Source organism: Desmodus rotundus, chromosome 9 (genome assembly GCF_022682495.2).
Source record: "Desmodus rotundus isolate HL8 chromosome 9, HLdesRot8A.1, whole genome shotgun sequence".
NCBI lineage: Eukaryota > Metazoa > Chordata > Mammalia > Chiroptera > Phyllostomidae > Desmodus > Desmodus rotundus.
Window position 1 is genome coordinate 36,041,004 of NC_071395.1, and position 16,845 is coordinate 36,057,848.

Here is a 16,845-nt window from a genome sequence, read left to right on the forward strand (position 1 = left end):
TGAGACCAGCCGAACTCATCAAAACCTGACAAATACATTATGAAAAAAAATCATAGTCCAATGTCCTTCACAAACATAGTTACAAAAATCCTTAACAAAATATTAGCAAATTGAATCTAACAGTATGTAAAAAGGATAGATAGTACATCTGACCGACGAGGTTTTAACCCCAGGAAAGAAAAGTGAACATTCAGTGGTCAACACAATTTACCATATTAACAGATTCGAAAACTACATGGTCATCTCAACAGATGCAGAAAAACCATTTGACAAAATCGATATTCCACTCATGATTAAAAAAAAAACTTGCTAAATAGAGAAAGGAACTTCAGAAAGGGTGGCTACAGGAAAACCTGCAGGCAACATTGTACTTCCGTAGAGGACAAAGGCAGCATGCCTGCTCTGGTCAGTGTGAATTAACACTGTCCTCCGGTCCTGATAAAATCAAGAAAAAAATAAAGGCCATCAAGATTGGAAAGGAAATGAAATTGTTCATATTTACAGTTGATATGATTGTTGACATAGAAAAATCTCAATCTACAAAAGAACTATTAGAATTAATAAGTGGTCTGTTATATGTCTACATATAGTACCAAAAAGCATAAAATATTTAAGAATAAATCTAACAAAAAAGTCAACCAGGTACAGAACACCGTAAAACATCACTAAGAGAACTGAATGAGGTATAAGTAAATGGAGAAAGATCATGACTGTGGGTTGGCAGATGCAGTACTGTTTACGATGTTAATTCTTCCCAGACTGATCTGGAGATTCCATCCAATCCCAACCAGAATTTTAGCTGGCCTTTTCATTGAAATTAAAAAGTTGGCTGAAGCTTAGATGGAAATGAGAGTGCATCTGTATCATTGCGGGGCAGAAGCCAATATGTGATTAGACCCTTCCCCTTCCCCTGAGTTAGCAATCATAGAAGCATAGAAATGGTACTTTGCTCAGCCAATAATATTGAATAGCATAGTGTGAAAACTGAAGCAGCAGACACAGAGATTAAATGACCTGCCTGCTTATAAGGTAACACAGCTTGCAAATGTCTTTGAACCCAGGCAAGACAACCTGGCTCCGGAGTCTGTACTCTTGACATCCACGATCTCTTCATATTCCTGCCACTTTCTAAGAGAATTGCTGTTTCTGTACACCCTCGCCAACCATCCAGCTTTTTGAATATTTATCAGTCTGATAGGGATAAAGTAATTCTTATTAATGAGTGTATTTTTTTCATGTTTATTGGCTATATTTAATAACTTTTAAATTACACGTCAAATCATTTTCCCTGTATTATTATTATTATTATTATTTTTTTGGTGGCGGGGTAGGGGGAGTGGTTTGCTTGCCTTTCTCGGTGATTTCTAGTGCTTGCCCTTGAGACAATTTCACCTGTGTTTCACTTGTTTCAGTAACTGGCCCTGAGGCTTGCTATATCGGCACTGAGCCTTGGAAACCCAAGGAGGCTTTGGAGGAGAATGGCATTGTCACTGACAAGGCAGACATATTTGCCTTTGGCCTTACTCTGTGGGAAATGATGACTCTATCTATTCCACACATTACTCTTTTGGACGACGATGACGACGGTATGATTATATTTTTAATGTAAATCCTAATCTGTTTGGTTTGAAGTAAGATTAGTGTATATAATTATATTTTATTTTTCTATTAAGTTTTAAAATGAGCAAAGTGTTTGATTTAGTGGCATGAGGTATAGATTATATTAATACTGATGACTAATTTGGTGCCGCCTTGGTTTAATCTTATACAGTTGAGATATAGATTAGTTCAGAACAGGGAGATAAACTGAGAAAATTCAGAGGAGCAAAAAGTTACTTTAAAAACTCCCCTTGCCTGAGATTAGAAAGCTGTCCTAGTAAGGGGCTGATGACCATGGATTAAATCCATGACAGTAGCTAATCTGCACCGTGGCCGAACAATTGAAGAGACTGTGGTTGTAATGAAAAGCATATTGGGTGATAAGTTCTTGTTTCAAAAGGGTGAGTTTGAGCAGTTGGTAAGTTTTTTCCGTGATTTAAAAGTGATTTTGTTTCAAACTCCTTCATGAGCAGATAAAACTTTTGATGAAAGTGACTTCGATGACGAAGCATACTATGCGGCTTTGGGAACTAGGCCACCTATTAATATGGAAGAACTGGATGAAACATACCAGAAAGTAATTGAGCTCTTCTCTGTGTGCACTAATGAAGATCCTAAAGACCGTCCTTCCGCTGCACACATCGTTGAAGCATTGGAAATGGATGTGCAGTGAGCTCATATTCGTAACTGCCTGAGCTTCAAGTATGGCTTACGCATAAAATTGTTCTGTTTATTATAATATATTTATGTAGTTACTATGATAATCCATAATTATTACTCTTTGAAAGTGGCCTATTTTAGAACCATAGCACCTTGTTAACATTTGAAAACTCTCTCTATTATAAAGGTATTTCATGTGATCAGCATTTGATATCATAGTGGGTTTTCTATAAAGTTTGAGAAACTATTTTGAATTTTAGAAGTATTACAACTTCCTCATAGAGATTTAAAACAATAGCAATATTTGTCTAACGTTAATATGGGTAGAGTGACCAATAATTTTATTAATCTTAAATATTCTATTTTAATGGCTCTATTTAAATTAGCACTTTGCAGTACAGAATGTGTCTACATTTGCTTGTCTTTTAAAACATTAAACTTTGCTGTTCTTTCTGGGCTGGTGTGCTTATTAAATATGGTTTCTGGGAGCTGAGAGACTGTGGCTCAGAAGAGTAGCCCCTTGGGTGTTTCCAGACACTCTTGGTGAAGGCTTGTCTTGCCCTCCTGGTTCTCCCCAGATCTTTGGTCTTTGCTTTCATTTATTTAGTGTATTCTGTACTGAGATCCCTTTTTTATTTACTTAATCTAAAGCTTAAATTAAGCGTGTCACAGTTCTGGTGTGTAAAAATAATTATAGTATGATAGAAAAAAAGGACACTTTAGTTACCAGAACAGTATTATCTATTTCATCTCCATTGATCTGAGTGCGGTCATTAGAGTTGCTGAGTGAGTGAGTGGGTTTCTCTCTTGGCCTTATTTTGTTAATCTGTAAAATGAGGGTGATTTGGATCAGTAGTTCCCATCTGTCAATCACAGCTGCCCCTGGGAAATTCTCAGTTATTGAATTGTGCTTGGCAGTCTAGCCGGGCATACCGCTGAGCCACCTCTGTCAGGGCTACAGGGTTCCTATTATGTGAGATTGTACCGAGCAATGGTACACAGATCATTAATAAGCATACCTTCTATCAAAATATTAATGTGACAGCCCTGGCTGGTATAGCTCAGTGGATTGAGCCTCAAAAGGCTGCTGGTTCAATTCCCGGTCAGGGCACATGCCTTGGTTGCCGGTCTGTCTGGTCCCCAGTTGGGGGCATGCAAGAGATGACCAGTCAGTGTTTGATGTTTCTCTCCCTTTCTCCCTCCTTCCCCTCTCTAAAAATAAATAAAATCTTTAAGACCTACAAGGTGAAATTTTAAAACAATAACATGACACAAAAGTAATGATCAAAATGAAATTAGAAAAGATTTTTAATGAAAAATATATATTTTTGTGGGATGTGGCTAAAGATGTGCTTACTGAAATCTGTAGTCTTAATATTAGAAAAGTCTGAAGGCCCTGGGGTTTTCACTGCCAGGTCACAAAGCAAGACTTACCTTGTCCTTAAAAGCCTTGAAACCTGGCATTGACTTGGCCTCTTTATGGATGAAAGTCCTTTGCAGAATAAGGAGAGTTCAGAGTTCATCCGTATTGAATTTTGGCTATGTCATGTAAATTTCCTCCACAATCATCATATCTAGTTTCTAAAAATTCTTCAGCTGCTTTCACATCAGTACCTGCAGACTCATCACTCACTTTTACATTATGTAATGGATAACAATTTTTTTTTAACTGTGCATTTAATGTCATGTTTTGAGGAATCATGATATGTGGAAATATTCACAGTATAAGTAAAAAAATATATAGACATGAAAGTCAATAGCCAATGTGAGTATAATTTTGGAAGGAGGAAAGAAAAGAGGGAATCGGAAATGAAAAACAATATATTGATAGACATGCAGCAAAAGGTTAACAGTAGTTATCTCTGTTTACACTGTCAGCACTGTCAACAGCCTCCCATACACACACAACAAAGAATTATATGTCCCAAAACAATTCTTTAATCATTTAAACCACCCAGAGCTAGCAGTAAATTCAACATTGTGGTCGGGTCCAGCCTTTCAACACCTCAAGCAGAGTTTTTGCTTTCCAGTGATCATCCTGGGGCTGGGCGGCTCATGCCTGTCTGGTCTTCAAGCCAGGCTTAGAAGTTTCCCCAGCTTTTGTTAGTATTGCCTTCAGTGAAGATTCCTTAACAGCTTCCATCATTTTGTTCTTGTTCTTCAAGAATGTGGCTTTGGTGGAGTGGGACATATCTGGCTAGTGAGCAGTAGCGATCATTGATTTTCCACCTTTGTAGTCCTTCCTTAATCACTTTAAATTCGTTTCCAAGTCAGTCACTCAAGGTGGCCTCTTATTAGCAGTGGATTTGAGATGCTTAAGGACCGTGATGAACAGAACAACATGAGATTAAATCAAGAGAAAAAGACACAATTGAGAAATGCGTTTAAACACAAGATTATGTGAGGCTGCTACTGGAGGAACAGCATACTACTTTATAGTATACTTTTTAAAATAAGAGTACACTGAAATAGTGGTAAAGTGTAGTAATACACAAATCAGTAACAGTCACTTACTATTCTTATGTACTGCACATAATTCTACGTGCTATTCGTTTATACTATTAGCAACTCGGTAGTATTTTTTATACCAGGATCACCACAAAAACATGAGTAACGTGTTACGCTGTGATGTTATGCGATGTTGCTAGCTAGGCAATGGGGATTTTTCAGCTCCACTGTAATCTTGTGGGACCACCATCATATATTCATTGTGGTGTTGATTGAAATGTCAGGTGGCACATGACTATGACTATGTACTTGTATTATATTTTCACTGCCCTAAAAATCCTGTGCTCCTCCTACGCATCTCTCCCTCAGCCACACACATTTTTACTCTCCAGTTTTGCCTGTCCAGAATGTCATGTACTTGGAATCATACAGAAGGTAGCCTCAGATTGGCTTTCATGTGGTAATAGTCATTTATGGCTCCTCCATGCCTTTTTATGGCTTTTTTAGTGCCGAATAGTAATCCATTTTCTCGATGTAGCTGTTTATTCATCCACTGAAGAATATCTGGGTTGTTTCCAAGTTTTGACAGTTATGAATGAAGCTGCTATAAATAATTGTGTAGGTTTTTGTGTGGATGGATATGTTTTCAATGATTTTTTTTTTTACAAAGAGCATGTACTGCTCTTTTTATAGCCACAAAAAAAAGAAATTAGTATATTCAATTGTATGAAAATAGATGAAGAGAGTATTGAAAAGAATTTTAATTGATCCATCACAAAAGCATTGAACAAATAATGTTAATAAAATTTTTAAAATAAAATTTAAAACAAAAAACTGCAGAAAATAACATAAAAATGTTCGCATAATTACATTTTAACACTTCCACATTCTTTTGGAACTCAGGCTTTTAACTTTTGGTACCATGTTAGCTTACAGGCAAATAAAAGAACATAAATGAACATACTCTAAAGTTATAACCTGGAAAACTACTTCCATAGAGAATTATTGCCAGATAGCAGTCAAATGTTTTTTAGATTCAACAATCTGAATAATTCTTTGCTTTTCAAAGTAGCCACAAATTGTAATAGCAAACTTATTCTTAAAAAGATTAAAAACATTTAGCTGTATTTACATAAGATCACGTTCTCTGGCCCATCGGCCTAGGTATACAGGGTCCGGCACAAATAACACCCTCTTTTTATTAGAGTCATAAGCATGTATTTGCAAAACATACTATCACACTCAAGCACACCATATGACATTTTAGGTGAAATGTTCAAATTAAAACTAAATTATCACACCCATATTATTACCCTCCCAGTCACACTCAAGCAGGCATTACTTCTGCTAGACCCTGTATTTACTCACTAACCTTGGTACTGACACAATACATTTTGTTAGGTGTCGCAGGACAAGTGAGATGTATTGCAGACATGCAAAACTATTTTAAGTGTAACCAACCTTGTGAGTCATCTAATCCCCACTGGGGCATCCATTTTGTTGTGAATTTTAATTCCCAGTAATAACTTCACTAAGGATAAGTAGCACAATTAGCATACACCAAAAATTAAATTACAATAGTGCAATTACTAAGTTTAGTTTTAATTAAATCTGGTGAGAACTGCTTTTGATTAATGATTTTTAAAGAGATTAAAACAAACTATAGAATTCTTTTGTACATAAAAGCATATGGAAGTCTTTACCCTCTAACCCCATTAGAAATTATAAATTTAAAACTTTATAAATATATTCAAACTGAGCTACCTATAAGGTGAGGATTCTGGGTACAGAATTCAGGAACTACCTTTAAACACTGGGCATGAAAATTATGTCTTTAAATTTGCCTGTTTGCTTCTGACTGAGCATGAGATAATCCTGGTTCAAAAGTGCTCCAGAAAAGGTAAGCAGTCAGTCACATTTCTGTTGAAAACCACCTTGTTTGTCAGTGTTCTTATGTAAGAAGTAATTTCCCAGATATGTCTGCTGAGTTTCATAATTAAGGATTCAGAGTGCTACTAGTATACATCATCCAAAGATTTCTCCTCTGAATCTCCAGATACTTTTTAACAAAGCCCTGACTTTTCAATTCATAAGGAACAGCAGATTGTGTGTGTGTGAACCTCGGTATTTTTAACATTTGCTAAATAGTTATATAAGTTGTCCGAACTCATCCATATAGTAACTCTTCCATAGTTGAAACCAGCTTTAACTATTAAAGTTGTATACAAGGAAATTAGGGGTGTTGCAGTACTTGGTTGCAAATAACTTGCCATCCGGTGTTGGGTCAGAAAATGCTATTTCATCAGTGCTGAGAAAACAGCCAAACATGAAGCGATTCCTAAAAAAGAGGAAAAGACAAAACAATGGAACCAAATTAAATTTTGGTTAAACATTAGCACAATTTATTTTAAAGCAATCCAAATATAAAAATTAAATCTCTTTAAATAAATACTTAATTGAACGTTTTAGCCCGGCCAGTGTGGCTCAGTTGGTTGGAGTGCCATTCTATAAACCGAAAGGTCACCAGTTCAATACTGGTCGGGGGTACATACCTGGGTTGCAGGTTCAGTCCCCTGTTGGGGAACATACGAGAGGCAACATTGATGTTTCCTTCCCTTTCCCTCTCAAAAAATAATTTATACCTTATTAAATGATCAGATCACTTAGTGCTTTATTATTTTTTTAACCCTCACCCGAAGACAGAAGCATCGACCTGCTGCCTCTTGTATGCACACTTGATCCCTGCAGCCTAGGTATGTGCCCTGACTGGGGATCGAACCCACAAACTTTTGGTGTACAGGATGACGCTCCAACCAACTAAGCCACTCGGCCAGAGCATGAATTAATGCTTTAGATTTGAGATGGAAGTCTAATATTTCACAGAACAGAAAACTGAGGTCCAGAAAAATTCTGCTAAGACAAAGGGAATCATACAAACCATCCAGCTGACTAGGTGATCCACAGTAGCAAGCAACTACTCAGAGGCAATATTGCTGATTAAAAGCCATAGATAATAAAAACCAAAGAAACCCACCACTGATTTTAACCAATAACTGTATTCTTTTCAATTATACCACATAACTCAGAGCTTTAAGAGGATAAAAACTAATCTGCACTTTGACTACAACTCTCCTTGATCCAGAGCTCAGTTAGGATTAAAAGAAATAAAATGAAATGGTTGAAAGAATTCAACAAAATTGAGGGATAGTGTATAAAGTAACTGGCCTGTACTCTTCAATGTCATAAAAGACAAAGGCCAAAAAACTGGTCCAGGTTAAGGGAAACGAGGACTAAAGAGAGATGACGACTGAGTGCATTATGCGATGCTGGACAGGGGAAAGAAAAGGCTATAAAGGACATTTGAGACAAAGGCCCAAATTGAAATATGAACTATACATTAGACAAAAGCATTACATCAATATTAAATGTCCTGAATTTGATCGTTGAACTGTGCTTATGTAAGAGAATATCCTTGTTCTTAAGAAATAATTATACACTGAAGTACAAAGTAAATGTTAAAACTGGATGAACCTGGGCAAAGGTATATGGGGGTTCTTTTTACTATTCTTGCTTTTTTTTTTTTTTTTTTTTTTGAAACCACTTCAAAATAAAAACTGAAAGGATTGGATTCAATTAAAAGTAAAGCTTCTGGTATCCTTACTATATAAATGAATAGTGTTTATTGCTGAATGTCCACAGCGAAATATTGGCTTGATTAAATAGTTCTTACTGTCTTTATTAGTGATATCAGCTGTAGAATACACTACATCTGTGGTTGAGTCCTAACTGTCCTTTTACTAGCTAGCTTATCAGCGTAAGTTTGTACTTAATAATCCCACCTGAGCCTCCCGTGATTCTTATGTAAAATCACTAGGAATAATATTCTACCCTTGTGAGGATTTAAACATACATTGCCTGTACAGACAAGGGAAAATCCAGCCTAAGGCTCCTCATATACAGGCTAGCTGTCAATTGTTACCTGTATCTTCAACTCGGACATGTCAGAAAAGGTATGTTCTCAAACGAATGTATTTTATATTCCTCTGTCGAGGGCAACTTAACTTTTATTCATTATGGCTTAGAGATAACCTGCTGCCTTAGTACTCAAAGTATGATCTACAGACCAGCAACACTCATCATCACCGGAGAGCTTACTAGGAGTCTCAGGCCCTACCCTGACCTGCGGAGCGCACCTGCATTCTAACAAGACCCCCAGGTGATCCATACGCACTTTCAAGTTTGAGAAGCACTAGACCACTTCCTGGTGGAACTAGGTAAGATACTGGCATTCTACATATAAAGTTATGTATTTCTTCATATCAAATATAGGAAATGAGATTTCATAACTATCCAATAAAAATCTCTGTAGACACCAATTTTTCTCACTGCCCTGCTTTATAAAGTGTATGTGGGTGAGTAGGATTATGACCAAAGATGGGATCCCCCCAGTGGTCCTTGGTGTTCTTTCTTAAAACGTGTATAGAACTCAAAAGGCTAGAATGGTGCTACTCAAAGTGTGGTTCTTGTTCTGGTCAAAGTGTGCTCCCTCACTGGTTTGTAATCTGTTACCAAGTACAGAAGTTGAGAGAGTAAGTGTCGTGAAACTCACCCATCCAGTCTAGATTAGGTAAATTAACATGAGCAAGAAATAAGCTCATTTGTCACATTAGAAACTTTTAAATATTAATATACAGTGTTAATGCACAGGAGTTTAAAATGGAGAATTGCTATTTGAGATATAGTTCATATACTGTAAAGCTCAATCCTTCAAGGTGTACAATTCAGCGGCTTTTTAGTAATAGTACAAAACTGTGCCACCATCACCAATATCTACTTCCAGAACCCTTTCATTACCCCCAAAGCAACCCTGTACCCAGCAGTCATCACACTCCCATCACCCTTCCCTCAGGCCCTGGAAACTACTAATTTACATTCTGTCTATGGATCTGCCTATCTGGACATTTTCTCTAGGTGGAATCATTCAATATGGGGTCTTTTGTGACTGGCTTATTTCAACTAGCATAATGTTTTCAAGGTTGATACACCACATTGTGTATGTCCATTAATCATGAACTTGGTTTTCATGCGTTTTTGGCTCTTAAGAATAATGCTGTCATGAACATTCACATACCAGTTTTTATGTGGATTTATGCTTTCACTTCTTTTGCATATACAGGTAGGAGTACAATTGCTGGGTCATATCGTAACAGTCTGTTTCTGAGAAACTGCCAGACTGTTTCCACAGCATTCCTATAGCAAAGCAGAGGAGTCTAATTTCCTCTTCATCCTCACCAACACTTGCTATTTTCCCGTTTTTTGATTAGTCATCCTAGTGGGTGTGAAGTGGTGTGAAGTGGTGTCTCACTGTGGTTTTGATTCATGATTTAGTTCGGATAACTCGTTATGTTGAGCAGGTTTTCATGTGTTTACAAGCCATTTGTATTTCTTTGGAGAAATGTCTGTTGAAATCCTGCCTGTCTTTAAATTAGGTTGTATGTCTTTTTATTATTGTGTTAAAAGAGTTCTTTTATTCTAGATATAATAGACCTTTATTAGATAAATGTTTGCAAATATTTTCTCCCACTCTGTGGATTGTCTTACTAATTCATTTTTTCATTAGTTACACTTAAAAGAGTTATAATAAGTCTCTATTAATTGCTTACTATCAATGGACATGTACAATTTCTGTAATTCTCTTTTTAAACTTTCATTTTCTTTTATATTTAATCATTAAATATTTATTGAAATGTTAATTTTACATCTGTTGAAACTGAATAAAATTAGGGCTTGTATTTTCCTTTGTTTTGTTTTCCTATTTTATTTTCTAGAAATTCATCTTTATTTTCTTTTATTAAAGTGTTGGTCTGTAACAAATTAAACTATTCCTTCACCACAGGTAGTTTGAAAAGCACTGGGTTATTATGTTTCAGACCTGGGAAAGGGAATGCTGTGTCCTAAACTGAGTAAATTTAGTTTCGTTTTGTGGGGTTTTTTTCAGTGCCAACACTTGCCTTACTTAGCCTGACTTTGATAGAATTTATCTAGAAGTGTCTTATCAACATCATTCCCTTTGGGTCATGAGCTGGGAATGGTTCTGGGAAAACCAATCTGGGTCCATTTTATTTTATTATATTTCTTACCTAAGAGTGTCAACCAGTCGTCTTGCAATGCGCTTTCTTCTCTTCAGTCTGAAGACCCAGATTCTACTTATCCCACAGACTGCAGGTACCGGTATATCTGAACATTGCCAAGCCCTGTGACATTCTTTAGAGTTTGGGGATTCTGGACCAGTTGGTTCAGACAGGACACGGAAGGCCTGCAACGATACATAGAAGCATCTAGAGTTAACGATACAAGTAAGTTCACGTTTCTTTTTAAAAACCATCCCTTAAACAAAACTTAAGAGTCTAAAATTAATCTTATTATCCCTTCACCAAAAATGTTAAAATTCTTTCATATTTATTGAATTTATTCTTTTATAGTCACACAATGCTTGAAAAAAATACTAGTGGTGTTGAGATAGTCCCAACATGCCGGTGTACTACATACCATTATGAAACTTCCCCCTTTTATTAAAAAGAGAAAAAACTGTAAAAAAAAAAAAATCAGACTGATTTTTAGTACATAAAATACATAACTTCTCTTATTCTCTCCAACCTAAAATGTATATGATATTTTTAAAAAACTGAAAACACTAAAGAAGATTTTTACATGTTAACTACAAAATTTGGTTGGCATCTATGGTTTTTTTAAGAAAATATTTTATTTTGAAATAATTACAGATTCACAGGAAGTAGAAAACTACTATAGAGAGGGCCCAGTTTCCCCCAAGGGTTACATCCTCCATAACTATGGTACAATATCACAACCAAGAAGTCAACGTGTACAATGTATGTGTATAATCTCATGACAGTTCATTATGCCAGTATTCAGTACTCATTTCACCACCACTCACTCAAAGTACAGAGGTACTAACTGTATCATCACAAAAATCTTCCCCTTGCTACTACCTCTTTAAAATCACACCAACCTTTCCCCCTCCACAAAAAAGTATAAAATAAATTTATGCTAGCTTCATTTCATGACACATATAAGTATTTTAAAAGGAAGGAGACCTAAGTGTTGAATATGATACAGATAGAAAGAACACATTTGAACTATAAATCTCTAGCTAAAGATTACCCTGTAAAGTCCTTGAAGGCAAAAACTACATCTCTCTATTGTAGAACAAGGTCTGGCAACTTTTTCTGTTAAGAGGCCAAATTATAACGATTTGGGGTCTTTGAGCCATGTGGTCTGGGTTGCACCCACTCTAACTTGCCACTGTAGCACAAAAGCAACCGCATGTGACACAGAAGTGAATGAGCATGGCCATGTTCCAGTCAGACTTCATTTACAGAGACAGGTGGTGGCCACATTTGGCCCACAGGCTATAGTTTGCTAACTCCTTTTCTAGAACATTGAATAATTAGTACCTAAAGTAGATTCTAATTAAGGAACAAGTAACAATTTTGGCAAATATACAGGGGTGAGCAAAAGTCAGTTAAATTACCAGTCATTATTACCCAAAAGATATAAAGATACAAAATAACAACAATAATAGGAAAAAAAGAAGACTAATAGGACAAATAAATAATACAATAATAAGTAATAATACAAAAATTGTGTACTTACGACTATAAACCTAGTTTTGCCCACCCCTGTATTAACCTGCACTAAGCTACATATTCATTACCTGGGATCTACAGATTTGCTTATTTTAAACCACTATACTTTGTAGGCCAGGTACAGAAATGACTGCATGAACATGAGACTGACTTAAGTTACCTTGCTTTTATAGTGCAAAATACAAATATTAACAGAAATAAATAACTTCAGTTATTCATATGGTCAAGGATGTTTCAGCAGGAAAAAAGTCACTTATGGTAGTAGTCTTAAATGCTGTTGAGACTTCTCCCAACTGATTTATTTTGCTCACAAATTATGCCAGTAATTTAAAAGACTTACAACATACCTGTGTGATAGGCTCTGCAATTAAACACCCAACTACTCTCCTTTCATCAGATACGAAGAGAAAAGTTTTGGTTTTGTTTGGACATCTGGGAACAACTTGTTGGAAGCCCAATTCACTATCGACAAGTTCTTGGACATCTTCTACCTAATGATTTTAAAAACCAAAAGAGATGAATTTGTTTTAAAAAGTATAAGAGAAACTATAATTATATACACAAAATTTATGATCACTATCATTTTAGCCTCTTTTATCACTATTTCCTAAATCTACATAACCTTCCCTGCTCCCAATTATTTCACTATTGATGCACGTACCTGCCACTTTGCAAACCGGGTTTAAGAACCTGTTTTAAAGATTCCTTTCAGCAGAAAGAAATTCAGACCCCTGGGAGGGAGAAGGAGTATGAATGCCAAAACAGGTTTTGTTTCAGCTTTATTCTTTGTTTACTGGGGCTAAACACCCAGCCAAATACATGCAGGCAACACTAACACAAGAAGTAGACTCTGGAGCCACTCATCTCTCAACACTGAAAAGTTTAGTTTATCTTTCACAAGTGGAAGGTAAAGGTAAAGGATAAGCTGTTGTCTTTTTTTTTTTTTTTTTTAAGATTTTATTTATTTTTAGAGAGAGAGGGGGGAAGGGAGAGAGAGAAATAGAGAGGGAGAGAAACATTGATTGGTTGCCTCTCATAAGTACCTCAACCAGCCGGGGACTGAACCTGCAACCCAGGCTTGTGCCCTCACCTGGAATCATAATCCAACCAGCGACCTTTCTTTCTGTGAGACAAGGCCTGAACAGCTGAGCCCCACCAGTCAGGGAACAAGCTGTTGTCTTTAAACTCCAACAGCCATTCCTTTACTTGTCTTATAATTCTGAGTTCAGTTTTGTATGAGCTACTGTGAAAACCATCCTTACGTGTGTACCAGAGTGGACTGCATCAGCAAAGGCGTTTCACTTTTCAGCACTGGTGATTTCTTGGTGGGGGAGGGGAAGCAGGAGGAGAACGAGGACTAAAAAGCTAGTGTTCGTACCTTTTTGATAGCATAACTTGGATCGTGTGGCAGGACCAACACAATTTTCCCATCCCAAAACTCTGCTACTACACGTTCTTTTTTCCAGCCCTGCCAAAGGGTAAAAAAGTCACAGTTTTAATTTGAAGAGGAAAAAAACTTAAAACATTAAATAAATAATTTAGTTTGGAGGACAAAAAGAACAGCGAATGATTAAAAAAAACAAAACAAAACAAAATCCAATTAAAAAATGGGGACGGGAAAATAAAAGATGCCTAAAACAAAGTGCCCGTCCTCAAGTGGCTGGCGCTCTGTGGGGAGATGTGTGCATACATAACCTATTCTAAAACGAGGCAAATGAATGCTCTTCATGGGAATATGTAGGATCCATCGTACCTACTAACTTGGAAAAAAATAAATTATTAGGAGTGGGAAAGGGGGGGATGGGTAGAATAATAAACAGGCTGAAAATATTATGAAGCTATGAGCCACAGCAATAAAAACAGTGGGGGGTGGGGAGAGAATGCACTTGAGTAGCAGGTACAATCATAAAGATAAGGGCAACAATAGGATGTATTTGGACCAGAAAGTTGCTTGATAAAGAGACCTCTCAGAAAAGAAAAAGCCTGGAGAAGTCATAGAAAAGCTGTTCCCTAAGGCTGTCTCTAAAGAAGATGATCAAGTGAGGACGAGGCGGGCATCCTCATATTTGAATTTTGTATCTTTGTTCTGCTCTGCTCAGAAAGCTGGAGGTAAGAATGCAGGGTATTCACTTAACCTAGAACAATTCTTCTATTATATTGGGATAGACAGTTTAAAATGGCACTTTTTAACTTTTAAATACTGTTAGCCTCAAATATTAAGGACAGTAAAACTGCAGATGGTGAAATATTTATGGATACGTAAGTCTTTCAATATTTAAGCAAAAGGCGTGTATCTTTTCAAGCAGCTTTACTTTTAGGACAAACTGAAAGACTGGTTTCTGACTCACTGTGTATTTGATGCCCTCCATAAACCTGTGGTGGTACTGGGCGTGCTGCAGCTCATCCTCAGGGTTGGAGGCGGTGTAGATCATGCCACAGGACTTACACATGGTGGCTCCGAAATGCTTCTGGCCTGCGTCCTATTACGGGGAGGGAGGAGCCGTCCAAACATATCACAAATAGCTCTGCATTTAGTTCACATAACCATTCCTTCACATTTGTCCTTATTTTTCTTCTATGCTGGCACAAGTGAGATACTAAATGAAAGTCTGGGTCGTATATCTCTTCCTTCCCTGCCCCCCAAATAAAATGAAAAAGAAAAAAGCTAAAAATGCAATAAATTAATAAAAGAAACAGAACTATCTCTGGAATGGACATGTAAAAAAGGAAAAAATCAAGATTCTTTACCTAGATAGACCCATAGTTCTAAGAAGGAATAGATTAAATTAAAGTTTATAGCTAAGATGAACAATGGAAGCTTCTTTATTAAGCTCTTAAATAGAAACCTAAAAAAGCCTGTTTCAAAGACAAAGGGCAAAAGTCTTAGGACTTTTATATTCATTATATAGTATTTTTCCCTTGAGTATTTAGAAATATTAAGATTCTTTGCCCCAAGAGTTGATAAAAATAAATATGATACATAACAAAAATTAAGGGAAAGCACAGATAAATTAACAGGGAAAGTCAGGAATATTTGATGTCACGGCTTACTAATGAACCCCATTCTATCCCATAAGGCCTTGCTCAGTGTTACTGGAAATACCAGGTTCTGAACAGTCTCAGGGCCAGAGTGAATACTTTATGCTTTGCAGACCACACGTGATTTGTCACACTTTCTTCTCCTTTTTCCCAACCTTTACAAAATGTAAGCCATTTTAAGCTTACAGACCGTGGTCTATACTTGGCTCATGGCCAAAATTTGCTAAACCCAAGTCTAATATAATGTAGCTATTCTCATTAAATCTTTTGCTGATCAACAATAATCTTCCTTATTTGAAGACAACTTATTCATCAGCTTTCTGCTAAATTACTAGCATCACCCAACACTATCAATTTGAAAATTCACTTGACTACCTTTAAATGCTGCCATTACAACAAAGCTGGCATTTACAAAACTCACAATATCTATAACCCATGTTAACGATGCTAAGACAGCATGGCTGGTTTCGTGTTCTCTATGTGAGAGCCACGTACAGGAGGAGCGTTGTTTTGAATCTACTCACAATAACAAGCTGGTCTTTTGTTTCTTTATTTGTATCTCTGGCATTAGTATTCTTCTGTGTATTGATCTGTTTCAGGAAGTTAGTAGGTGTGACGGATCCCACAGGAGACTGTTCTTCAACTACAGGTCTTGAAACAGAAAGTTGATAAATGTTATTTAATAATTTAAAATGTTTAGAGAATTACAATGAAAAGAAAACCTATACGTATATGACATTTGTAGAGCACCTGACAATTTTAGTGCTTTCTAGAGACAATAACTTGATAAAGCAATAGGACTAGGAACAATGAGAAGCCTCAGGCCCACTCAGGATCAGTCATTTACTGAAGGTAAAGTAACGACTAGAGAATGGCGCCAAGACTCAAATCCCCGTCTTTATAACTCCAGTTCCCAGGGACTTTCATCTGTGGTATCAGACGCGCATGTGCAGGATCTCTCTGTAATTTGACTCACTCATAAAAAATGATCTTTTGTTGGCTTTACACCTCTTAGGACAATGTTTACCCATGTAGGTATACAGAAATTCCTGGAATACCACAACAAGTGAGTAGACTCGAATATTAAAGCCCACAGATCCGTAGGAAGTCAGCCACCAGCATATATGACCCAACAACTTTTTACCTGGGCAGTGGTTGAAGCTAACACATGCACTGGTCCTCATACCTAAAGCAGCACCCTACTATTCTCAAATTCTTAGGAAAAAATGTTTTTGGCCGATAGATGTTGTCAAGGCAACCTTTTCCCATTAGGAAAGAATGTAAGGATTATCTTATAGAGGTTGCAGATTGAAGTCCTCCAGCCCAAATTCAGCTAGCAGATAAGTTTTGAATGACACACAGTGTTTAAGACTTTGGATTAGTTTCTAGTATTTTAAAAATGTAGGGATTTCACTTAAAAATGTGTATTTCC

General features: G+C 36.6%; 2 protein-coding genes across 6 annotated transcripts in view; one reads left to right on the forward strand and one right to left on the reverse strand.

The window, feature by feature from the left end:
• Positions 1-9,036, forward strand: part of PBK (PDZ binding kinase) — a 23,208-nt gene extending 14,172 nt beyond the window's left edge. For 2 of the 4 annotated variants that reach the window (XM_045202383.2, XM_045202385.2), the window contains exons 7-8: positions 1,413-1,586; positions 2,073-2,758. In XM_045202383.2, the coding sequence (XP_045058318.2) occupies positions 1,413-1,586; positions 2,073-2,272 (374 nt within the window). In that variant the 3' untranslated portion in view covers positions 2,273-2,758. Of the gene's footprint in view, positions 1-1,412; positions 1,587-2,072; positions 2,759-8,789 lie in introns of those variants that run through there. The other 2 variants (XM_053911855.2, XM_045202382.3) reach the window with 2 other exon arrangements.
• Positions 3,534-16,845, reverse strand: part of ESCO2 (establishment of sister chromatid cohesion N-acetyltransferase 2) — a 24,796-nt gene continuing 11,484 nt past the window's right edge. The window contains exons 6-11 of one of the 2 annotated variants that reach the window (XM_045202381.3): positions 15,938-16,064; positions 14,723-14,854; positions 13,753-13,842; positions 12,722-12,865; positions 10,848-11,023; positions 3,534-7,045 (exon numbers count right to left, since the gene is read on the reverse strand). In XM_045202381.3, the coding sequence (XP_045058316.2) occupies positions 6,913-7,045; positions 10,848-11,023; positions 12,722-12,865; positions 13,753-13,842; positions 14,723-14,854; positions 15,938-16,064 (802 nt within the window). In that variant the 3' untranslated portion in view covers positions 3,534-6,912. The remainder of the gene's footprint in view (positions 7,046-10,847; positions 11,024-12,721; positions 12,866-13,752; positions 13,843-14,722; positions 14,855-15,937; positions 16,065-16,845) is intronic. The other variant, XM_045202380.3, reaches the window with a different exon arrangement.